Source organism: Dreissena polymorpha, chromosome 7 (assembly GCF_020536995.1).
Source record: "Dreissena polymorpha isolate Duluth1 chromosome 7, UMN_Dpol_1.0, whole genome shotgun sequence".
In the NCBI taxonomy this organism is placed as follows: Eukaryota; Metazoa; Mollusca; class Bivalvia; order Myida; family Dreissenidae; genus Dreissena; species Dreissena polymorpha.
In genome coordinates, this window is record NC_068361.1 from 85,153,609 (window position 1) to 85,180,997 (window position 27,389).

General features: G+C 33.5%; 2 protein-coding genes across 3 annotated transcripts in view; one reads left to right on the forward strand and one right to left on the reverse strand.

The window, feature by feature from the left end:
• Positions 1 to 15,021, forward strand: part of LOC127837563 (uncharacterized) — a 54,491-nt gene extending 39,470 nt beyond the window's left edge. Inside the window, exons 12-19 of the mRNA XM_052364756.1 lie at positions 333 to 426; positions 5,116 to 5,241; positions 5,985 to 6,108; positions 7,008 to 7,735; positions 7,901 to 8,172; positions 8,674 to 8,820; positions 12,277 to 12,420; positions 13,167 to 15,021. Coding sequence (XP_052220716.1) covers positions 333 to 426; positions 5,116 to 5,241; positions 5,985 to 6,108; positions 7,008 to 7,735; positions 7,901 to 8,172; positions 8,674 to 8,820; positions 12,277 to 12,384 — 1,599 coding nt within the window. The 3' untranslated portion in view covers positions 12,385 to 12,420; positions 13,167 to 15,021. The remainder of the gene's footprint in view (positions 1 to 332; positions 427 to 5,115; positions 5,242 to 5,984; positions 6,109 to 7,007; positions 7,736 to 7,900; positions 8,173 to 8,673; positions 8,821 to 12,276; positions 12,421 to 13,166) is intronic.
• LOC127837572 (uncharacterized) overlaps positions 1 to 27,389 on the reverse strand; it is a 386,512-nt gene that overhangs the window by 206,106 nt on the left and 153,017 nt on the right. The gene's annotated exons all lie outside the window — the stretch shown is intronic.

A 27,389-nucleotide genomic window follows, 5' to 3' on the forward strand; every position in this document is an offset into this window, starting at 1 on the left:
TTGAGTGGTGAAAGGTCAAGGTCTTCCTTCAAGGTCAAAGGTAAAAAAAGCGGTGCATTAGGGGGCATTGTGTTTTTGACAAACACATCTCTTGTTTTCTTTTAAAAAGATGGCTTAGAGGTGTGATTAACAAAACAGCTAAACACTGTCTATTGCTTTGTAACTTATAAGCCTTTGTACGAATAAAAAATGGCTCTGTAAGCACCGCCGTTATTTTATTTTAAGCCTCACCTGAGATATTACAAAACAATTGCACAGTAAGCTGTAATGCTATATATAGCCTGCACAATGTTAAAAACCTTTAATGCCTTTTTTTCTGTTCAACTCATAAGAATATTATGAGAACAAACAGCGTCTCAACATGGACAGGCTCGACAGATAAACGATGTGAAATATGTATGGTGAACGAACACGATGCAAAAAGCCGTAAGTTAACCTCAAGTTGTCTTTCAATAATGTGTATATCACCGAGTAAATGTTTATATTCTTGATGAAATACATTCGCTGATACACTTGATGAAATACATTTGCTAGAAGCAATAAATATTCATAGCGACAGTGAAAGCATTACCATAGTATGTGACTTCATTTTTTTCAGTTCACTTTCAATACTTAGCATAAGTATTTTTTTCCTGACGTCGGAAAATAATTTCCGGAACTATGTAAAGAAATATAATTGAAATTTGGACCCATTTAATGCACGCATCAATGTATCAAAGTTCAATGACTAACAAGTAGAATCTTAAAACAACTTTACTAAAACATTACTAATTAATACTACATGCCAGCAACACAGCCTTGTTTTTAACAAGACTGAATGCCTCAATTAACTTTTCTCATTCTTCCAAAATGTCTTCTTCAATCGTTACAGCATCAATGTAATGGTTTTTTTCGACGGTTTAAACTTTAAATTAGTTTTAGTTATTTTCTTATGAAATATACGCATACAATGGTATTCCTACATGTTTGTCTCGTTTTTAGCTCATCTATTTAAAAAAAAGAGATATTGTCATCACCTTGGCGTCGGCGTCCGGTTAAGTTTTGTGTTTAGGTCCACTTTTCTCAGAAAGTATCAATGCTATTGCATTTCAACTTGATACACTTACTTACTATCATAAGAGGACTGTGCAGGCAAAGTTAGAAAACTCTGGCATGCATTTTGACAGAATTATGTGCCCTTTATATACTTAGAAAATTGAAAATTTTGGTTAAGTTTTGTGTTTAGGTCCATTTTATTCCTTAAGTATCAAAGCTATTGCTTTCATACTTGCAACACTTACTAACTATCATAAGGGGACTGTGCCGGCAAAGTAATGTAACTCTGACAGGCATTTTGACAGAATTATGTGCCCTTTTTATAATTAGAAAATTGAAAATTTTGGTTAAGTTTTGTGTTTAGGTCCATTTTTAGCTCATCTAATTTTTGAAAAAAAATTATGAGCTATTGTCATCACCTTGGCGTCGGCGTCGGCGTCTGCGTCGGCGTCGGCGTCCGGTTAAGTTTTGCGTTTAGGTCCACTTTTCTCAGAAAGTAGCAATGCTATTGCATTCAAACTTGGTACACTTACTTACTATCATGAGGGGACTGGGCAGGCAAAGTTAGATAACTCTGGCGTGCATTTTGACTGAATTATGTGCCCTTTTTATACTTTGAAAATTGAAAATTTTGGTTAAGTTTTGCGTTTAGGTCCACTTTTTTCAGAAAGTATCAATGCTATTGCATTCAAACTTGGTACACTTACTTACTATCATGAGGGGACTGGGCAGGCAAAGTTAGATAACTCTGGCGTGCATTTTGACAGAATTATGTGCCCTTTTTATACTTAGAAAATTGAAAATTTTGGTTAAGTTTTGTGTTAAGGTCCATTTTATTCCTTAAGTATCAAAGCTATTGCTTTCATACTTGCAACACTTACTAACTACCGTAAGGGGACTGTGCAGGCAAAGTTATGTAACTCTGACTGGCATTTGGACGGAATTATGGGCCCTTTATACTTAGAAAATTGAAAGTTTGGTTAAGTTTTGTGTTTTGGTCCACTTTACCCCTAAAGTATCATAGATATTGCTTTCATACTTGGAACACTCGCAAACTATCATAAGGGTACAGTAAAAGGACAAGTTGCATTACTCTGGATGTCATTTTTACGGAATTATGGCCCTTTTTTGACTTAGTAACTTTGAATATATGGTTAAATTTTGTGTTTCGATCCACTTTACTTCTTAAGTATCAAGGCTATTGCTTTCAAACTTCAAATACTTTCATGCTATCACGAGGTTACTGTACCTGGCAAGTTGAATTTTACCTTGACCTTTGAATGACCTTGACTCTCAAGGTCAAATTATTAAATTTCTCTAAAATTGCCATAACTTCTGTATTTATGATTAGATTTGATTGATACTTTGACAAAACTACTCTTACCTGACATACCACAATAGACTCCACCCAAACCATCGCCCGTGCCCCCCCCCCCAACCCCCCCCCCCTATTTTTTTTTTTTTTTTTTTTTTTTTTTTTTTTAAGATCATCTCACAAATGACCACCACACCCTCACACTATACCCCCCCCCACCCCACCCCCTCCCCAATTTTTTTTTAAACGGTTAAAAAACAAAACTATTTAATTTGATTATTTTATGTTTGAAATACCGTCCAACCATCGCACCCAATAATCCCCCCCACCCCCCCTCCCCCCACCCGAATCCCCCCCCTATTTTTTTTTTTTTTTTAAGATCATCTCACAAATTACCACCACATCCTCACACTATACCCCCCCCCCCCCCACCTCACCCCCCCAATTTTTTTTTATGAAACGGTAAAAAAACACAAATATTTATTTTTATTATTTTATGTTTGAAAGACCGTCCAACCATCGCACCCAAGAATCCCCCCCACCCCCCCCCCCCCGATTTTTTTTTCCTTTTTTTTGCATTTTTGGAAGAAAATGTAATAAATGTCCACACCCCCACACAATGCACCGCTCTTCACTCCACCCCTCCCTCCTTTGTGATTGAAAATGAGAGTCCCTTCACCTTTAAAAAGAAAATAGATGAGCGGTCTGCACCCGCAAGGCGGTGCTCTTGTATTCCTTAAGTATCAAAGCTATTGCTTTCATACTTGCAACTCTTACTAATTATCATATGGGGACTATGCAGGCAAAGTTATGTAACTCTGACTGGCATTTTGACAGAATTATGTGCCCTTTGTATACTTAGAAAATTGAAAATTTGGTTAAGTTTTGTGTTTAGGTCCACTTCTTTCCTAAAGTATCAAAGCTATTGCTTTCATACTTGCAACACTTACTAACTATCATAAGGGGACTGTGCAGGCAAAGTTATGTAACTCTGACTGGCAATATGAAGGAATTATGGGCCCTTTATACTTAGAAAATTGAAAATTAGGTTAGGTTTTGTGTTTGGTCCACTTTACCCCTAAAGTATCAAAGATATTGCTTTCATACTTGGAACACTCGCAAACTATCATAAGGGGACAGTAAAGGACAAGTTGCATAACTCTGATTATCATTTTTACGGAATTATGGCCCTTTTTTGACTAAGTAACTTTGAATGTATGGTTAAATTTTGTGTTAAGATCCACTTAACTTCTAAAGTATCAAGGCTATTGCTTTCAAACGTCAAATTCTTTCATGCTATCATGAGGGTACTGTACCTGGCAAGTTGAATTTTATCTTGACCTTTGAATGACCTTGAATCTCAAGGTCAAATTATAAAATTTTGCTAAAATTGCCATATCTTCTTAATTTATGATTAGATTTGATTGATACTTTGACAAAACAACTCTTAACTGACATACCACAATAGACTCCACCCAAACCATCCCCCAAGCCCTCCCCCCCGAATCCCCCCCAAAAAAGTTTTTTTTCTTAAAGATCATCTAATAAATGACCACCACACCCAAACACTATACCCCCCCCCCCCAACCCCCCCCCCCATTTTTTTTAAACATGGTTAAAAAAACACAAATATTTCTTTGTATAATTTTATTTTTGAAATACTGTCCAACCATCCCACCCAAGAATCCCCCCCCCATTTTTTTTGCAATTTTGGAAGAAAGTGTAATAAATGACCACACCCCCACACTATACACCCCCCTCTACTCCACCCCTCCTTTCTTTGTGATTGAATTGAGATAAGTCCCTTCACCTTTAAAAAGAAAAATAGATGAGGGGGTCTGCAACCGCAAGGCGTTGCTCGTGTTTTGTTTTTTTGCATATGTTTTCTTATTTTTGCAATACAATGTAATAAATGACCACACACCCGCACTATACACCTCTCTCCACCCCACCACTCCCTCCTTGATTGAAGTATTGAGATAGGTCCCTTCTCCTTTAAAAGAAAAATAGATGAGCGGTCTGCACCCGCAAGGCTGTGCTCTTGTTATAAACTCTCATGACAATTATGAAAAATAAAATGTTGCCCCTTTGGACGCTGTAAGCGGGATCAGGAAATACAAGTGTGGTACTAAATCGTTATGAATAAAATATACATGAAATAATAATATCTGCATTTATTCAAGATAATTTCATTTCGATAATTGAATAACCTTTGAAACAACTTGTTCTGTAAAATGTTAAAGCCAATACAACATTTAACCCCACAAACAGAAACTATATAACCGCAATTGTATAAGAAATAACATGCACTGACTATTACATCCGTTCAAACATGTAAACACTTTTTTTATGAAATGTGTGTGCAGTGTTCACATCCATATCGTCCAATGGATCTTAACAAAAATACCAATTTGCATGTTAGATCAATTATGCTGTATCTTGCAGAATGTTTCATAAATATATTGACTGTCAATAGTATTACTATTTTTATAGTTAAAACAAAAATAGAGTGTTTATGTCATATAAATTAAAATTATTTAATCTGTTGATTAGTTTTGTAATGTTGACCATTATATCGTGCTGCATTTATGCCAAACGTCCCTTGGAAAATGCGCCACTTAATCTTTTTGGTTTGTTTACGTTATGATGATATTAAACAAATTCAAGTTAAAATACTCACGCTTCACCTATAATGTTACATGTCATGACACAATTTACTTGTATAAATATTTGATAAATATATAAAAATGCTTTTTTTGTTACAGCCGTGGCTGAAATAAATCATAAGGACTGTTCTGGCAAAATTAAGATATGTCATGCCTGTATGCGCAATTCGTACTTTAATCCCATCAAATGCCACACATGCGAAAACGACATCAAAGCAGTTATTGGTAAGTGATTTAACACTTTTTATATTAGTGTAACTTAAGTACCAAAAACAGAATGAGCTTAACTGCCATATCCGGATTTGATACATACCCGACCACCAGTAGAAAGGAGGGTAATATACGCCTCAACGTCGTCAGTCTGTTGGTCAGTAAGTTTTTCCGAAAACTTGTCCAGACTCTATCCAAACACGTATTAACGACGTACGCGGAAATTCTTAGAAAATTAGAAAATTGTAAAAGTCGTAATGGATCAATTAAAGAAACAGCAGTTTTCTCAATGTCACAAAACAAATACTTAAATTAATATAAATCAAATTGTTTGTATTCATTACCTTTTGGCACATGGTTTCATTCAAACTTTGCCAAATGGCGCATGGTTTATCAAAAATTTAGAGGACAAAGCGAAAAGAAATAGATCTACCGAGTCGTTAGCTCACAATAACAGGTTTACTGCATATATTAGAATAAAATAAAACTTGCAGTCAAACACTTTACTCTAACAGAGTTAATCACAAATGAAAAGGTACTAAATAAATATATGTATTTAGCTGCTTAGCGGGTCATTTCTCTGTTGACTGTTAGGTGCATATATCTTTTGGGGAACCCATGATGAACTAGTATTCTGACTGGTAGTGTTTCCCCAATTATTATATACGCCTTACATACCATCAAAATAACTAAAAAAGAACACAACCAATTATTGATCATGTATTAGCTCTTAATCAGCTCTTACTGTCTTATTGCAGGTGATGGTTGGGGTGCAGTGTTGATCGCCGGATATGATGAGCATGAAGCCAACTTGTTTAAAAAAGATGTGACAGCATTTGGAGATGCTATCACTAGTACAGTATTGCCAACAATGTGTATCAGGTAATATCCGTTATACTAATTATCGTTGGTATTATAGCTTACACTGTATGTGCGTTCAGCCAAAACGTATCATCAGTATGCACTTTCAACACATTTGTGAACGAAATCATAAACAAGATATTTAATGATGAATATGACGGCCAAAAGTATTACGAGTCTTTAGTGCCTTTGATAAGAACTACACACATACACTTTCTTTAACCATAATGTACAATTGTGTTTGTAATAAGCAATCTTAATTAGTTTGTTCCCACAGCAGTTTTTGGCATTGTAGGTAAAGTATTTGTGATATTATTTGTAACTTTGTTAGCAGGCCACTTTCCATTTCACATTTACGTCCTTTTTTTTACTCACTATATGTTTATGCTCGTTATTTGTTCATTTCAAACGCGACATATTAAAGGTATTTTTTTAAATATAAGAATAGTGTTTTTTTTTGTTAGTGTTTTTTTTTACGTTTCACAACAACCTTTATTAATGACATCAATAATAACAGTGTATGTTCATTTTCTCTTTATAGAGATTTACATATTATAGTTACTATTGTTAATGCGTATGTAATGATGTAAAAGATATGTATCAAAACTATGTTTATACCTAGACATGCATTGTGTACGTATATATAAACTGGCATAATTACAGGTTTTGTCATGCTATATTAAGGTAAAAAACACTAATACACTCGGAGTGATTCCCGATATGACTAACCTACTCGTTAAGTTAAATGTTAAAGCAAAATACTATCGGAGGTGGCTGTTACCATAAACGTTTAGTACATTACTTGGACATCGATTGCATTTACATTGAAATATAACTTATGCTGGGATTTAACATGAGGAGCGATGTAAACGTCTTTTTACAATGTCCATAATAAACATGCATATTGTGTTTCATTGTAGCAAATCAAACTTAGTTGTTGTTGACTTCAATACAAAAAGCGAGGAAAGTGCATCTTCCAGGATTGAAAAGGCATTTAAAATACTCGAGTCAAAACACGTACATACGTTGGTTTTTCTGTACTCAGGACATAATTGCAACTTGGGATTTCAAATTGGAAGAACATCATCTCCAAATGAAAGATCTGAACACTTGTTCTATCATAAAAACGAACTATGTAAATGCATTAAAGAGTTCAACGGTTTGGAAAAAGTGATTGTATTTTTGGACTGCTGTTACGCAAAACCTCTTGATGTCCCTGATCATATTTGTCTCATACAGTTCAATGCTACTGGTCCCAACGATAAAACTAAAGTCGTAAGTGCAAAAGGGAGTATATTTACACGATACTTGGTACAAGCCTTTACGATGAAGGCGTCAGGTGAAAAGTGTAAACTTCAGGATTGTGACTGTTCCATTACTAGTGACTTCATAACACTTGGGTCGTTGTGGGATTACATATTGCGTCATAGCCAACATGATGGCATGGAGAAAATGATACCATATCAGAATACAAAGAATGTTCGTTGGGATACAATGTTTTTGGCATATAATTATAATTTCAAGGTGAAATTTTGCTTTGATGTAAGAGTTCCGGATGCAAACATCAATCAAATGATTGAAGTGTTACCAAGACAACTGACAGAGTTTAAAGCTTTAAAGCCGGGGATTTTATTTCCAGCATGTTTTGGTACGTAACACTTCAGCTATGTTTAGTAATATTATAAAATCAAATAGTGATTATATTAAGTATTAAATGCAATTAACAATTTTTAAGAAATATTCCTCTGACAAGCATTGATAAAAAGTATTATTCCTATCAACGATTAGCATTTAGATTAATATATACTTTTAGATATGTTAACAAAACAAATGAACATGCAAGCGAGTGTAAGGCCAGATGTGACGAGATATGCAGATATCTTGGCGATCGAGGTTGATGGTGGTCCCAAGCAAACCCAGGAGATAGACAACATGGAAAAGCTTTTGCTGGCGTGGAATTCAAAACTGTTGTTCCGATGCCGATTCCGTCAGTGTAATGAGATAGATCAAGGGCGACCAGTTGGGTTTGTTTTGAAGAATGACAATATTGTATGCAAAATATTGTCGCGTCTTAATCCAGAACAGGTAGTTCTAGAATGTTAGTTAATACAAGTCATACGATAGATAATTTATTATCGGGCTTCGTACTGTACGTCACACTTAGAGATTTGTAATATTACTTATAAACAGTAAATTACAATATTATATTAATATTAACCGTTTACAATTATCCTTTGTCTTGAAATGCCGTTCGTATGCAGACGAACGTATCCAAGACCATATTTTCAATGTTGTCAGATTTCAGCCTTCAGAGCCTTCCCGCAGTATAGCTTATCTGTGTTAGTGGATGAAACATGTTGATGATCTTTCCTATACCTAGATTGCTTAAAAATGTTCTGTAAATACAGTGCGAACTAAATAGATTAATTTCTTATTAATGCTTATCATTGACCGTTCCAATGCGATAATCCCAGATTAAATCATTTTAAACAAGAATTTCCCTCCTGATAAAGTTTCTGAAGTTTCGTGGTTTGAGCTATATTCAGTCAATAATACTTCCTAACTTACTTTTATTGTGATGCTCAGCACCCTCTTGATATAGACGGTTTGGAGGAATTGATGACGGCCTTAAACACTGAGGAAGACAACATAAAACATACAGAATTGGTCAAGCCGTTGAAACTGTTTAACGACAAACTGTCCGCACTTCTGCATGCCGCAAAGGATAATAAGGTACCCAAGCTAGATTGTTTATTGAAACAAATACGTAAGAAGCTTGTGGAGTGTCTTAGATGTCATGTCAGGACGCCATTTTCTTATGGGTTATCTAAAAGAGTATGTTTGTACACATCAACTTTAGTTTTTTTTTGTCAAAACCATCTTAATAATGTATAATCGGGGCATTTGCGGACTGAACATACTTATTTCGAAGCATAACTTTGTCAGACGTCAATAAATGAATTCAATAAACCTTGAAAAAATGTTATAACCATTCTGGTACATAATCCCAAATACAAGAGCTAGTGTTTTACGTATTTTAGAAGGAGTATAGTAGACCTTGCTCCTAGAGTCAATTTTAAAATAAGCAGAAGTGATGTATTGCAAATGTATTGTTACTTAGAACAATCAGGTTCCTAGTCCGAATGTCAATGTCAAAGTTTGAGGTCAAATAATAGAATCAGCCCCTGACAAATGGACAGAGCATCACTTAATAATGGATACTTTGTTTAAATAACTTAGCAGGAGTGAATAGCATTGGTCAGAGGTAAAGTATAAGAAATCTATGAACAGTGTTTTATTCCTTACAACAAAAACACTTTATAACATCGTTTCATCCATTACTGCGTAGGGGAGGATAGCAATTGTTAAAACAAACATTGTTAAGATACTTTTGGAAAGGAGTTAATTTAACAAATAATATCCTATTTCGGAAATTCTAAATGATGTATACAACAATTCGTTAAGTTTGATTGAACAGCTATGACAAAAAACTAAACAAGGTTTCATAGTTCTCATCTTCGAATTAGTAATATTAAAAACAAGCGTGTAGTAATAATTGAAATTAAACATCATTATATCAAACATATTTATAATAATAATTTAATCTTTTTATAGTGTCAGATTAAGACGTCTGCACGTAGGCGAAGCTTATTTATATCGCATGTATGTTTCCAGAGTAATTAATGTTTAAGTGGTCAAAGTGAAATGTTTTTGTTATCAACTTCCGGTTGACATTTATCAAAGAATGTATCTGGCGTTAAAACTGACCATCACCTTGTGCGGGGTATAATGGATGATCAATAAAAATGTTTTGTTGTTTTGCACATTGTTATGTAGCACCAGCTTATGGTCGTCAATCAAAATTATTAAAAAACAGAAACAACGACAACAAACAAACAAACTTTCGTCGTTGCCAGAACTCTCAAAAATCATCATGGTCTGATATAACATTGTGTATTTCTTTAACATTTAGATAAAAATATAATAAATTCTCTTCCTGAAACGCTGAAAGTCGAGCAAATATTGTGGAGATCATACCTCTTAGGTTAGTCTAATGTCAGCCATTCCATAATTTAATGCATATGGGCAGTTAACAATATGGTGGACAAGTGATTTGTAACATTTTACTTTTTAATATGTAACGCGATGGCTTTGTTGTCATTTCAATAAATATATTTACCTTTTAATATCTTAGGCTGAAATATGTACTAATTCCTGATTTTTGACCCAAATGTATCCAAAGTGTGTGTTGGTATAGTATTGTCTTACGATGATCAATTAAAAAAACAGATACGCGTTAACTACTGAGTTTTCGCGATTTTTGTAACTTCTTATTTATCGCAGTATGTACATGTTTGTGTACAATTAGATACCATTTACGAAAAATTTTATTATAGCCGACTGCCTAATTACTGATTGTGATTAATATGAAAATTAAGTGGTATTACCCTCGAAGCTTTATTGTATGATTTTAAGGCGGAACACATTCAAAATGCAATTTTGTTTTTCAAAATAGACTATTAGATCGAGAATAAGGAAAAAACATAAACTCCCAAATTTACAAATTCAAAGTTTTAGCACATAAGCAGCAAACCTTTTAGTACAGTAACGCGCATGACAAACTCAATTATTCCTTGTTGCTTAAAAGGTATAACTTTAATTATGTCAGAAAAAAACAAAAAGCGTACCTTTAAAGTGCTTCACTGACACAAATGAATTCAATTTGATACTTTTCAACATAAGTAACATGGATAAATTGAGTTAAACCAATTATGCCGTAGGAGATCTTTTTATGCCAGACTTTACTACATTATTATAAGTAAAGATCGGCTACCGGAATACATCTTTCATTTGTTATTCAAACCTTATATACATTGATAATAGATATATATAATATAATAGATTGACGTCTTCCTTGAGGTTACAATCAAAGCTAACTTATCAGTAAAACATTTATAAAACTGATTTTCCTATCATGGAAATATATTTTACCAGCAAGCTCAGTTTCTAGAGCGTTTTACTAAAAATCCAAGGATCGGAGGTTCGATCCCCGGCCCGACCACATACCTTGTCTGGGCATTGGTCTTGAGGTGTTGAAATTCATTCTACGTCCATTATCCTCCAATCTCTGATTAAAATGTGCAGTTCGTTGCTACTGGCATAAGTGTGTGATAGTTACTGATTGATCAGAAATACCAAGAAAATGTGATTTGATTTACTGACCGAAGTGTTATGACTGACATGCTGTTGAAAAGGCGAAATAGCTAACAAAACAAACAATTACTCAATACGAAACCAATAGGTGTAATGAAATCTGCATAACTTCATAAAAATCGTATATTCCGTAATTGCAAACAACGCTGACCCATTAAATCCTTCTAATAAGAACTGTTAATACGGTTTATGATTTTAAAGGAATTAACATGTGTTAGCTTTTTTGCACCCACATAAACGTGGATTTTAAAATCTCTATCCTATTACGAAGTATGTCTCTTGTATCCCAAAGAGGTCAGTTTGAGCATGTTCCTTGTGCTAGGTAAATTGTTCAAAAATAGCTGTCAGTCTTGATTTAACAAGCGTATTCAATTTCCAATATTTGCTAAATTTGTAACGTTTTGGGATGAAAACAATCAAATTGATGTTGGGTAAAACATCAATAATATTGGATTTTTTTAAATTTATGTTTTGAAATCCTATTGTTTCCCAACCAGTTATTTCAAACTCAATAAAACGACTCAGTTGTATTACTCATAACTATTTCGTTATTAGCCTATTAGGAACAACGGTTTATGTCAAACGAAAGCCATATTTTTAATTTCGTACACGACACCTGATGTATTGCTTTGTTTATACCAATACATAATAGATTTGGGTCATTGTGTTTTAATCAAGTTTAATTGTTACTCTAACAGTATAACCATCATTTGAATTGTTCAGTGAATTACTGCAATTGAAACCTAGAGCATTTGGAATATTATGATTTCTTGTTTTGATGACCTACATCTAATTCTAACTTGTGAAATGTTCAACAAGTATGAACATGTTGTAAGATTTGCGATTTGATAAGTTGTTTATGGAAAAGCAATACTGCGGTGTAGGTAAAGCGTAGAACTTTATACAGCATTTATACGTTCAGTTTCATATGTTTGTATCGCTATTATAACAATCTATGTACGGTTTCTCTTTTAGTTGAAAAACAGAAAGTTGACAATCAACTGCATTGACGTCTTCGAGGACGGATCGGTCACGCTGGTGTATATGGAGTTAACAAGCCCTGAAGAACAACTGGACAATTGACGCTATGTTCAATTAAACTTCGTCTACGAATTGAAGGTTTGAGTTTAAAACAGATCATTTTAGGTGTTCCAAATAAAATAATATACAGATTGTTTTTTTACGAAATCTACAAAAATAGTCAAGAAAAACCACTTCATCAAGTTGCAGATTTAAATATAGTTTATATCAATACATTTCTACCAGTATGCTTATGAAAAATGACACATAATAACTTACAGAGAATAATTACTTTAATTTCTCAAATCATACAAGCAATTAAAGTGCAAGAAACATATATACACCGACAAAATTATTGTAAGATTTGCTACCGAAATGACAGTACTAATTGAATTATTTTAACAGTTTGCGCAGGCATCAATTTGAAGCAACAATCGATTAATAACTTACTGTTATAAAAGGCAGGTAGTTAGAATGTAAATACCAAGATGTAAATGTTTTGAAATGTTATGTTTAATCAATAATTGCAATCAGTCCATATCACGTCAAAAGCAGTCTTAAAGGATATTGACCTGTCACACATTGGGTTTATTACTATTACAAGGCAAATGAAGTTCATGATATTGAATTATTTCGTACTTTTATGAGTAAACCCTTTACGTTATGAAATGCAATTATTTGATAGCAGTCGTTCTTGTGTTTTCATGAACTCGGAATGGAAAAACGCTTTGCATTAACATTTATCTTTTTTATTAAAAAAAGCGTTTGACTATCTTAATTATTGTTATTCGCAATTTATACATGTATAATATTTGTTTGAAAAGTCGTTTTTCGTTTTGCAAAAGAAAGAGTACACAGTAGGCTGATGATGTCGGCATTCACCGCATGGTGCATTCAAGTGTAAACGGCTTCGTTTGGCACAGTCCGGTTTACCTCGTGTTCCTGTAAAAATGTCGTTTATTCTAAACTACAGGTATACTAAGTGGTGTATTGATTGCTGGTTATTTAAAAGTGGGAAATTATACTGTTACATACAAATGAAGAACAAAGCCCGAACGTTGTGTATTAAATAGCCAACTGTATATAAGATTACTTGCATAATAGTATTACTTTCTTCTTGAACATTTAGTATGACATTCCACTGATTATAACCGCATGAATGTGTATTTACGCAAACAATACTTGCATTTTTAATCTAATGTGTTATACGTATATTTATGTTCCTATTGTCATGGTTTATGGAGTGTTGATGATTATTCGGATAATTAACTGAAGTATAATGTGACTACGGGCCAATAGCAATTAATTCAGAAGATCGTTTCAGTGTTGTTATTGTCGAATATGTACAAATTATATTACGCTTAATAAACAATAACTATTGTGACCTTTTTACTTTCTTGCGTTCACATGGCGCGATAATTCATTGACTATTGTTAAGAACTTATACGATTGTTATGTTCCTTAATTAGTATTATATGAGCTAAGTAAGGACAAACACCCTTTGTGTATTTTTTATATGATGTTTGCTGCAGTAACACGTTAACATTACGTTGAGTCACCTTAAATTATTTTTTTACTTAAAATATACAGTTGCAATAATTTTATATTGTATTATTATAGTTATATATGAATTGTATTAATTTAATCAAGAATATATGTATACATTTGGGGTACCGACATATAATTTTTGAATCAGAAAAACTGAGTGAATTGTTTTATCTTTATTAAAATCAACAATGTAATGTTTTGAATAATACCGTCACACATTTGTAAGATATATCAACTGAAAATATAACAGTGTAGACATGTATTTGTTAACTGTGCGATCAAATATTTGTGTTAGCCCTTTTCATGTATTAATATGTTACATATAAGTAAGAGATTTCAATATTGCACAACCTGTTTATTGGTTCCGAGAGAGACCTCTTTGTTGCTATGAGAAAAGTATATTTACATTTTTTAATAAGCGACAGGGACTAATGATTGTATTGTTCATGTTTTGTAATCCTCAATGTTTATTGAATTAAAATAGCCAGGCAGAACATATATTCACACATGTGAGTGATTTTTATTACTTTTCATAGCCCAGTGATCAACCAATTTATATAAGAATTGCAAACCGGTTTATTAAAATTTAACAACTTTTTTATTTGACGGTAAAAGAATAAATTTTAATACTTAGTATCAAAAAAATTGCTGATGGCAGAAATTTTAAATTTATGAAGGTTTGAAACAGCTATTTTTATGGAAACATTACTTTAAATGTACATGTATAGGTATTCGTCGTGTGATAAATGCAGGCGTCAGTTAGAACCCTTCGCATTTCTCATATAAAAACTTAATGCGTTAGCTTCGATTGAAACAATGTTTGGCAGCTTTATATTACATTTCTTAAATTTAATTTTTTAATATTCAAAATGTTTTTAATAGTTTTGATACGCATGGCTGTCATTCAGCTATCCGTGTAAATTCTCGCCAGCACGTTGTACATTCATCTGCCAAATAGCTTATTAAAATATATTTTCAAGGAAGAAGTGGTGATAACTCTGAGAAATGTGTGTGATTTTCCAAAGGGATATGGATCTTGCATGTGCCTAACTGCCTGATAACAATGTACACTCAACATAAGTTTCTCGTAGAGATTTTAATATGAGTGTTACTTTTGTAATTAACGTGTTTTATTTTTATATGTTTTTTACAATAAAAAATTTGTATAATATTGATTGACTGAAAAATAAATTGTATACGCAATTATATTATTGTGCTAATTTTAAACCTATTTATTTAAGCTTGATTTAATCGAAAGCATCGCGCTTATTGCAAAACTCGAGTCATTATTCTGGGTAGAACCATAACTTAAGGAACGCTCACTTATGGGGATCGAACAAGAGACTTCGTGATCGCTACGCGGACATCATATCCACAACGCCGTCGCAACTTTTGTACTTAATATAACTTTACCAGACATTATCATGTTCTCTTTCACGGTGCACTATTTGGAATTTTTATCTTACCCCTGGGTCAAAAGTAATTGGTAAATAAATGGGTAAAATAGGTTTTAAAAAACCTCATTTTACTAACAACATGCGAAGCACACGATAATAACTTTTAACCCAAGGGTCAGATCAAAATTCCAAATAGTGAACCGTCGCACATATGCTCATAGCTACCATGTGTAGAAGTTTCAAGGTTCTAGTGCTAAAAGTGTAGGAGAAGAAAGTGTCCGATCACGCGCACCCAAAATTTTGTTTTAACATAACTTCTTCATTTATTCAACAAATGAATTTAAATAAATACTGAACATCTCTTATGAAAAAACGGTCTATCTCGACCATCCATGTCCACATTACACACCCCAGGGTCATTGAAAAAGGTAAATGCAGCTTGGTTCCCGTGCTCTTTCAAATTTATCGAGAGGTCCACGGGTACTACTTCCCCGTACCCCATGCCACCATTTTTTTTGTACCCAACGTTTTTCTTACCTAATTTATTTTCGTACCCAATTTTTTTCGTACCCAATTTTTTTTCGTACCCTTATTTTTTTTAACCCAAATTTTTTTGTACCCTTTTTTTTTTTCGTACCTAAATTTTGTTTCGTTCCCAAATTGTTTTCGTACCCAAATTTTTTTTCGTATCCATTTTTTTTGGCAAAATTTTTTCGTACCTAAAATGTTCGTACCCAAATTTTTTCGTACCCAAAATTTTGTTTTAACATAACTTCTTCATTTATTTACCAATTGACTTCAAATTAATACTGAACATCTCTTATGACAACACGGTCTATCTCGACCATCTATGTCCACATTACCCACCCCGGGGCTCAACCAACATAGGCCTTGCACACCCAAAATTGCCTTTCAATATTACATCTATGCGGCATGGAGATACGCGTCGGCCTCTGCCGCAACACTTCTAGTTTCATATTGTCACTTGTGTTTGTATAAACATTGACTATCGGTGTTTAATTTCCCCAAATACATGTAGTTAAAAAAATGAAGCTTGTATTCAATAATATTAATGCTTCCACGAGTATAGTGCGTTAAGGAGATAGGAATGATTGGACACTTACATTTTAATTTTATATGCAATCGTTAGCCTCAGGCGTGCACGGCACTCGTTAACTTTAACATGTATAGACTCTTTTCTGTCAATTTTAATAAACATTTGTTATACAGATACAAAACCATACCACTTACATGGTCTAAGCACACTCAAATATCGTCGTAGCTGGCTGGGTAAAGATCAGATCTGCCATTAATCACCAGCTATTTTTCTGTTCAAGCCTGCGATAGCACTTTCGTAGTTTCCCGTTGATGACTACTTGCTTTTGGTAGACGATACACTGGTTTGTCCTTTTCTCCGTCATCTCTATTTGAACAACCTTATACTGCGAATAACGCATTTGTTGATGATAGTTTGACACAAAAATTTCGTCTTTGTTTCTTGATTTAACGCGTAAGCAGTGTGCCTTTGTTCTGATTACCAAGATTGCAGCTAGCAATGCTCGTGGCGTTAGGCGAATGCGCTCTATTTGCCTGCTTTACAACCCCTCTTTAATGCATTCTGGCAGACTGTAAACTACATGTGTGAACATTTTGAAAACACCGGTTGGTCCATGAAACATAAAACACCAACATACTCCAAAGCTATAAAGTTTTTTGCAGAAATGACACATATGCAACGTGTAGATCACGTTCTAGTAAAAATACATGTGAAATTTCAGCAAACGTGTTAGAGCCGTTTTCACATTAAATTTCAGCAAACGTGTTAGAGCCGTTTTCATATTAGTTAAATCACGGTGTATAGCTGCTGGTTTCGGAAACTTAGCAAGCTTAGCTAGTTAAATGAGTTAAATGATTGAACAGAATAGACATTATGTCAAAATTTCACTTATTCCAGATGTAGTTCAAATTAGTTAGTAACGAATATTAACGTGTAATTCCTCAAAATGATACTATATTTTTTATCCTGTTGTACTTCATTATTTTACATTGACACACCACCTGTATGTTGCAGTTTAAGTTTTTAATAAATGTAAATATACACTTGAATCATACGGATGATATCATATCAAGTTATTTTTAATTACATTGATTATACTAATTAAATATTTGTGTGTGTGAAATACGAATATAGAAGTTTTTTCCATTAATACTTTTTTCAAATAGATTTGTTTTTGGAATGTTTACAGAATAGTATTTGTGTAAAGCTATATTGTGATATTCAATAAATTATAAGACTGCATTGTTCATAGTAATCCCAGATAAATAAATGTTTAAATAACAAATACAATGTTTTCAGAAAAAAAAAACATATTCCCAATACAAATACTAAGCCGCTATCGTCCAAAGCTGTCAGTATAATTTTGAAGTTGCTTTCACTTCGTATAACATGCAGTCAGAAACGCGCCGTTAAACCAATGCATATTAAGTTGGTTCCTTTTTCTATTCCCCTGTTATTTATTCGAATAAGGAATAAGAATAGTCCCGTACTCCTTATTCAAGCTTAACATATTTCATATAAGCATTTTAAGAAAAATAATATATATACCATTATTGAAGTAAATCAAAACATAAAAAAACTAAAACACAATTAATCTTATGAATTCACGATACATGTTTATTTCTCGCGCTTGAATATGAATTCTTTTTTAAGCAGAACTGGCATTTTCTACTACGAATACTAACTTTACATCAACCAAACCTTAAAGCTATAAATTCATTCTACATGAATCTGATATAAAATGAAATGTAGTGCATTTCAACATATTTCTTTCCAGTTCCTTTTTTATTGCGGCTGAATAGGAAAAAGAAACAACTGCCTTATTTGTTAGTTTAGGCGTACGATATGCTCAGGAACGTCTTCACAACGGACGTGAACACTCTTCGGAGTTAGCCATTTCTTGTATCTGCAATGACGTCATAAGCGTCCATCACTTTTGTGGATTTCCAGTGAATCACAATTTTTTGAACTGCACAGACAACATGGTAAATACTTGTCAATTCTTTTTCAAATAATACATATTAGTATCATCGCTTTAATTTAGTTCGCCATGATATATATTAGTAATATTACCCGTACAAACAATTTACCTACATTAGAACTCATGTGCACTTGTACATGTTTGGAAGTGCCATTATCTTCTTTATAATTAAGGTGACTGAGTTGATTACCTGAGCATCCAAACGAAGAAACTGTTACAGCTAGAAAAGCGTCAAACTTTTGCAATAAACAAACATAAATAAAAATAATAGGGCGAAAAGTAAATGTTTGTATTGTATATCTCATTTGGCAATCGCCCCAGAAAGTTTTATAGTTGGGAAACGGGAGATAGTGCGAGATACAGTAGACGTCATGTTCCTACGACGACAATTTGTCGTCAGTACCCGGTTTTGAACAATGAACACTGAGCACCTTGAACACTGCACCCTGGTTTGACGTCTAAAGACTCGTGAACATAGTCACGAGTCTCAGCTGCAAACAGGTTATACAGGTCATGTATCAGTATTTATGTAAATGTTGCATTATAATTGTAAAGCGGAAAATTAACACAATTCTCTGTCGTTCTTATTCCAGAATTCTTAAACTGCGCTTATCTTAAAGTTTCTTTAGTCATTGTTTTTCCGTGTGTGTATATTTATAGTCATAGCAATGCGGTGAACCCTACGAATGCTAGTTATAGTATATATCTAAGAGAAATAATAAATACTTCAACTAGAGATACTGTTATCTCAACTGTCTTTATTTCATAATGCAACTATATTAAAATAATAAATCCTCAAAAAACCATAACAGTAAGTAATAATAAACACTTCGAAATAAAATTGATACCCTTTCATTGAGCGCTTTAATAATAAAAATACGATTCAGTAACACTAATAAAGATAATTCATTGGTTGCTAAATGGACGTTTTGTGTTCCAAGTGTAATTAAAAATAACTCGATTTTCTTAGACCTTATTAAAACACAAATTGCAGCAGTATCAACATATGTCCATAAGGCATAACTGTTATTTAAAATAGAGGATTTATTGCACGTCTTTACCAACAAACACGAGAAATATCTTATTTGCGTCCTACGATAGATTATAATTACATAAACTGTCATATTGAACTTTAAGAAAAACTATTTTTATTTTGAAGCTTCTACATAAACAAAGTTAATGTTGAAGTGATATTATAAATCATACTCTATACATTTGGCGGTCTATTAAGCTGTCATTTTCAAGTAATATTACACAATAAAGTTCTATACAATAGGTTTTCAAACCACAAAGTCCCATTCTTTTGATCTTCTGTATGTTAGAATAGAAAGTGGTCTTATACAAAGTTTGTTCAAGTTAAGACGATAGTATTCCTTAAATATGTCAACTATAAAACCGTCAAAGGGTTAATATTTGGCGTTTATTATTTGATATTGGTTTGCAAGGAATAATAAAATCACTCTGGTGTCAAAATTGGCTTCGTCCCAGGATTCACAATGTATATCAAATAAACATTTCTTCGTTGTAATTACAATACTCACAGCATTAATATTTGGTATGAGGCATCAATTGGCCTCTACAACGTGAGCTTAAATCATGACATGGAGTAAACACTGACAACGCCCTAGTGTCACATTATTAATATGTACTTACTTAGTGAAATACACGTGACTTTTTTATCCTGAAAATCTTTCCTGCAAGTCATAATAGGTTACCAACATTTGCCAGTTATCTATAAATAACACTGTGTGACTTGAATTTTAAATCGGAAATTATCGTAGTTTGATGTTCCATTTTCAACGCTTTGAGAGTTTTAAAGACCCGCGTCATGCGAAAATGGGTCGAATGCAATATGCTGACAGCGTAGCTCCAGTCCAGCATGCGCATCTGCGTAGTCTTGTCAGGAACTGAATACTGAGAATGAAACTGAGGGGATACCACCAAACCTTGCGTGTTTCTTTAAGAATAAAGCGTTAATCCATTACAAGATTGCGCAAGTGATGTGATCTCACATAGTAAAACGTGTATCTACAAAAAATATTATGTAGTTTAATATACGTGCATTTCATGAGAAACATTTCATCCGGTAGATGACTATTGAGTGAAAAAAGAGCATAACAATACTTCAACCTTTGTTAAAAATTGTATCAACTTTAAAACGTAAATGTTCAACCTTTATTTTTCGAAGTCAGGATAAACGCAAAATATCCTTTTTAAAGATATTTCTTGTTTGAATATTTATATGTGAATCATCGCGCCCATGCTTAATAAATTTGTCAATAGGGTGTACGTAGTTTGACGTGTGTGATGAGTTAACGACACAATCGATACGCTGTTTGTGGTGTAAGTAGTTTGACGTGTGTGGAGAGTAAACAAACGACACATTCGATAAGCTGTTTCTGTTGTAAGTAGTTTGACGTGTGTGGTGAGTAAACAAACGACACATTCGATACGCTGTTTCTGTTGTAAGTAGTTTGACGTGTGTGGTGAGTTTATAAATGACACATTCGATACGCTGTTTCTGGTGTAAGTAGTTTGACGTGTGTGGTGTGTAAACAAACGACACAATCGATACGCTGTCTGTGGTGCAAGTAGTTTGACGACGTGTGTGGTGAGGAAACAAATGACAAATCACAAGCGATATTTCTGGTTTTCTTAGTTTATCGTTTGTTGAGTGAACAAACATCTATAATTCGAGGTTTCTAGTTAACATATTTTGTTACGGCTAAGTGGTCTGCTCTACGCATAATTACAACATCAGGTATGAATTGGTATATGCGGGATGCAAGGTGTTAAAAGACCATACGTATTTGTTCCATTTTAATAACGCAATATAGATTGATGATGTCAACTACATATAGAAAGAACAAAGCAACAACAGAACATAATATTTAACAATAATAACTACGAGTTAAATGGAATATAACACTCATTGCAAATACGTGATGTTAATTAAGATTCGTGGTGAAGCACGAGAAACAATTTTACCATAATAAAAACAAGATGAGTTAAATATAACATTCATTTATATTTCATAATACAAAGTGATACACTATAAATGAAAACAAATATTTCTTCAAAACCCTGAACCGAAATTGTGGACTTACATCCTCTAAACTGTCGTGGGAATGCTAGTTAGACAGTATCGGAGCAATAAATTACTATTAAAAGACGTAATGAAAGCAATCATGAATGGACGCTTACAAAATAGAACAGACATTCCGTAAAAGGGAATTGGCATTCAAAACAAGGGATTTAATAACCTTACAGTTGTCAACCGTCTTGAGAGGGGCTGTTTTACCGACAATCATTTTATGATAACTATATGGATCTTTAATTGCATGTACGATTTATAGGTTTACTGAGTAAAGATAGATTGAAATTCGGCTATTAGTAAATTCAATCCGTTACTACTGAGTTATGTTTTAGCTGTAGCCAATTCGTCACTCTAAATTAGGCGATACAGTAGACAACAGCTTCAAACTAGAAAACGTGCTCGAAATTGTATGATACACAATATCTTTTTGGTTGAAATTCATCAATATAAATGCTTTAGTGAGATTTATATGATGATGAAGCCGCTTATAACAATTCTTAACAACATTGTCTTTCAAACTTTGTTGAAGCACCAAATGAAACGAATGATAATCGATGAAACATCAAATTAATAAAAACAAAACAATTAACAATAAATATAATTTCTCGAATTATTTGGTAAAGTTCTGTGCCGACATTTTTTTTTTTTTCAGTTTTTGAATATCTGCAGTATGAACATAACGTCCGAGAACATTTGCTTCCAAAATAACCACTGCCGGACACGCAAGGACGCCAAACTTTTGAACATCAACTACACACACACCGCACGGATTGTTTGTATTTTCTTCTGGGCTAGTGTTCAAACGAACAGTTAAGGTTTTGTGGACATTGCCGTCAGTGGTGTTCAATTCAGGATTTAATAATATGGTTTCAGGTGGTGAAATTAATAAACTGCGAACAAGTTGTTAAGCATTCGGTAAACGTCCGTCGTTTCTGAGTAATAGGAGGTGGTATAATGCCACGTTAGCCGTGTCAAGCGACGTGTTTATCTCCATGCAATTTAAGAGGTTATGATATTGTTTTGCTAACTATAGTAGACCAAGGCCAACTTCACCGTTGATGAGCTCGACTTTGGAACATTTTACGATGCAGACGTAGTTATTTCAAACCCAATGTCCAGCTTTATAATAATTGCTTTCATACGCACATAAAATATTTGACGACCTGTGCCGAATACGACACTTTGGCCATGTGGGCAGTATAGGATTGTGCAATCTCTCTGGAAAATAGAGTTGTTTATCAATTAATGTTATGACTAAATTTTTTTTTGTAGAACAAGAAGGACGCACTGTTTTCCTGACGGCATCTCTAAGTGACTAGCAAAGCAGCTGCACATTTTTATGTGGACCGAAGTTGTTGAACATGTTAATTATTTTAAAGCCATTTAATGCATTGTCAATTTATAGAGTGCACATATGTTAAACGTGCATTATTTTGACATAGGCATTAATGAGCTTTGATGGGAAAGCCAAATAACACTATTAGCGCTATCGCACAGGTCTATTATATTAAAATATACTTTAACGCAACTGAAATGGTATGTTTAGCGGTTAAATTTATCTTTAAATCGCGTGCATGCTGCGTGTGACATGGCTATATTCGGGATTTAATATGAATGGATATTTATGAATGGACATTCATAAAAACATAGCATATTAATCCAACGTCAGACGAATAAACCGGTGAGCAATATTAGTTGAAGTCAAACTTATACAGAAAGAATAAACCTTACCCTGATATGATCCACCGTCTGATTTCCGCCGCAGCTTGTGTGTGTGCTGTGCCCCGATCTTGTGGAAAGTAGTTCAGAAAATACGAAACGTAAAATGCGCATGCTCATTTACCTGACCTGATGGATCAACAATTCGTCCCAAATACCCATTATTGATAAGTTCAAAGATTTGTGCGTCACATCCAAGACAAAAAGGGTTAAAATGGCGATTCCGAAAATCTTTGTCAACAAGTTGTACAGTGTATGAGAACGGTAAATCTATATCACACGCATCTGCAATCGGAATAGTCGTGCCAGGAATGACAGTCGTTGAATTAAAATACATGCCACATTTCATCTTTGTGTTTTTGTGTCACATTTTTATTGAACGTCACCTATTTATCGTTCATAACTGCATCTGGGCAGAAATTGTCGTTTTGATAGCAGTCATCAGAACATTGGCATGTCTCACCAACTGGAAAGAAGCCTTACGTAATCTCCTGAAGAAATGAAATGACGGACACACTATTTTGAGTCATTGTTTAGAACTGGTTTTACTCATACATATACTCTGCCTTTAATGTCGTTATAGACTCGTCTATGAAAACTGTTATGATAAAAAGATAAAACGAACCTACCATGAAAATGTATATTAGTCGGTGGCGTGTTAAAGCAACCGTAAAGACGTCATATACAATGATCAACGGTATAATGAAACAAGTAGTGTTTCAGATGTGTCATTCAATACGACTTTACTACAACGTCTTACCTTCACAGACTGTCGGGTACAGAACGTGTTGTACGGGCAGATGTATTGTAATACTGTCATGTAGTCGTCGAACGTAACATTGACACCATAGGCGATGGTACGCACGAGGGCCACTAGACACAGTCTTCTGAGATCCATAGTTAAGCGAATGCTATTTCAGATTATGTATCAGAAGAAAGCAATACAACTTAGTAAGGCATTATTTATGTTCACTTTCACACACCATCTCGAATATGTGTGACAAGATATAAGCTGCTTTTGAAGTCGCCTTTATATACAACTATACCCTCGTTGAAATCAAATGGTTGCCAGATCAGCTCATTGTTCGATAATTGTCATACTAAAACATCTTATGTGCATGCACGTTAAACAAATTAAAATCATTAAATTGCGAAAATGGAGTGCTTATATCTTATTCTCACAAAGGTAACAATCATATAACAGTTACCACGGCCGTCATAGCATTTCAGCTTATAAACTATTATCAATTATGTGCATTAAATGCAAATCATTTTAATTATCTTTAATTTAAAATATAAATAAATTGGACCTTAAATCATTTCAGCTTAAATAATATAAGCCGTTATGTTAATTAAATTAAATTCATTTTAAATTTCTTTAATTTAAATTTTAAAATTGGACCTTATATCATTTGAAGTCAATAATGGAACGAAGAAAGCACATAACTAATTAAAACATTAAAACTTGTTGAAAACATGCATTTATTGCCGCCAGTTGTTTTATGAAAATAATGATTAAAATCATGCTGTGCTTGGGGAGAATGGATATCTGCGCGTTAAGTTTCATCTGAAATTGATTTGAAAGGTGGAACCAATTCAATATCTGCGAACAAGTTGTATATAGAGTGACTTGAAGTGAAACTAATTAAGAGTGAAAAAACAAAATTAATCACGACATGTGTACAGAATATTATATTGTGTCGTTTTCATACACAAGGCTTCTTATGTTAGCTTTTATTTCAATACTTCTGACATGTTATTAAGCTGCAAGTGTGTAGAATCTGATAAATAGCATATATACAGTAATGTATTAGCTGTAGAACTGCCACAGTTATCCAAGTAGGAAAGTACGATCTAAGAAACCAAAACTGATTTAATGAGCCATTAGCAGTCTCGAGGTGTGGATGTGTGTACTTGGCCATGCATAGCTTAGACTTTGAGACAGGCATATTACTACTGGTAGAACAAACCAGATAGCTACTAAAACGAGATAGCTCTCGCGTTAACGAGGGACCAGAGGCTTTTTAACAACTTTCTCTCAATTAGAAATTTAGACTTGGTGTACGTTTTGTTTTCTGGATTTAGTTTTAACACTGTAACATTCCTAAATTTGAACTGAAAGTTCTTCAAAATAATATTTGATTTTATATTCTTCTAGAAACATGTGTGAAAATAGATTGGCATTCGATAAAATACTGGAGTTGGTGACTGGAGGTTGTTAATTAAATGAGAATAGGTACCCATGTAAACTATAATATTTTGTGCAACAGTGCATGTATTTTTTAACTTGCATGAATACTGCTTATACCATACTTCATGACATCATCATTTTTTTCATCTGCCGTTTCTCTGAATTCATAAAAGAAGATGCGGTAATGTCAGAAAGTACTCAACGAATCTGCATATAGAAGTCGCTTCCCCTTTGGTCTCAAATTATCGAAAGCATACTAACACATGTACACAATATTTGAGCATAATCTATTGCGGTATCACATACATTATATAAGGTTTTATAAAAACATTCTTTAGTTTGTACACCTTAATACAGTATACCTAAAACAGTGTAAATTACAGTTTCTATTACATTGTCTGAGTTTTCCAAGGTTTTATCCATAAAGGAACATACGTTGAATATCTTCCCGATCGACAGAAAAAGAGACAAGCTGGTTTCCTTTGCCGTAAGTGCACCACATGTTACGAGGAATGGAAGGTAACAAAGGTCGTGTTTGTCATAAGTTGTATGCAGCCTCTTGCAACTCAGCTGATAGAGTGTCTCTACAACTTTCTCGGAGTATACGACAGGGGGACATTTTAATATTGGTATTTCTACTTAGCTCACGACACCACTATTTGAAGTGCCTACTAGTAAATACGCAAGAGTGAAAAATGTAACTATATAGTAACGCATATATGTGTATGTCTAGACGTAGCTCAATATAACGTGCGTTGAGGCGTACATACGCATTTGATGTTACAGAAACGACTTTGATTGAAAATGCGTAAGAAAAAATACGTATTTAGAAATAAAATAATATCATGTATTTGAAACTGCGCACAAGACAATACATGTAACATAATCAAATGTTGATATACTCATTTCCTTTAATCGTTCAGGCACCCATTTCAGCTAGCAGCACAATTCTTTGGAAATCATACCGTCACTTGTACAGCTGGTTATTTTTGGAATATGAAAACTCATTCAACACGGTATTACAGACTTACAGGACACGGCTGGTGATTGCATTTAAAGGGACTGTCAACCGCGATTGACAAAAAAGTAAAAATTCTAAAATACCGTATCTTTTTTACAATTATTAGATTATATTGATTAAAATATCACGACTGGTATATTACATTACCTGACAAAAGTTGTTAAGTTTTCATATTTTTAGTATATTTGGTAATCAATTTTACTGGGTACAGGAACCAGGTAAACTACCAGCTAACTATAAAAAACGCAAGTCGATTGATCATCATTGTCACGTGATCAACCCAGGAATGCAAATCGTGCATGCGTAGTGAATTGTATATATTTTAGATATAAAATATAATCAATCTACTTGCGTTATTTATAGTGTGTATATCATTATGTCACCTATTTGCGCGATGTACTTTCGATTTCACATCGCGAAATTTTATTACCGAATATACTGAAAATATGAACTTTTTTCAAGTAATGTAATATACCAGTCGTGATATTTTAATCAATATAAACTAATAATTGTAAAAAAATACGGTATTTTTAGAACTTTTCTTTTTTCGTCAATCGCGGTTGACAGTCCCTTTAAGATTTTGATTGGCGTTTAATATAAAAGGGAACAGTGATTTATTTGTCAAAAATGTAATTGTATATTTCTGTTAGAAAATAAACCATATAATGGCTGTAAGATTCAGAAGTTAAGTTTTAGAGGAATATAACATTATTGCGCATTTTCAACCTTTAGATCTTTTTTGATTGTTTATAAATAAGTAATTGAATAATAATACTAAAAAATATTGGTTTGCACAACAGACTTAACAAAATTGAACTTTAATTAAGATGTAGAAATATGTGTTTATATTAAGAATGGTAATTGGTGAGACTTTCGTTTGATGCAATTATAATTTGAACAATAAATTATATGTTATCTGATTGGAAGACTAACGGCACGAGATATAACCCTTATAGTTGTTTAGGTATACAAACATGAATAATGGCATACAGAAATAATGTTTTCATTTAATATCATAACTGATGTCATTCTGTCATAGAGTTTAAAGACATAAATG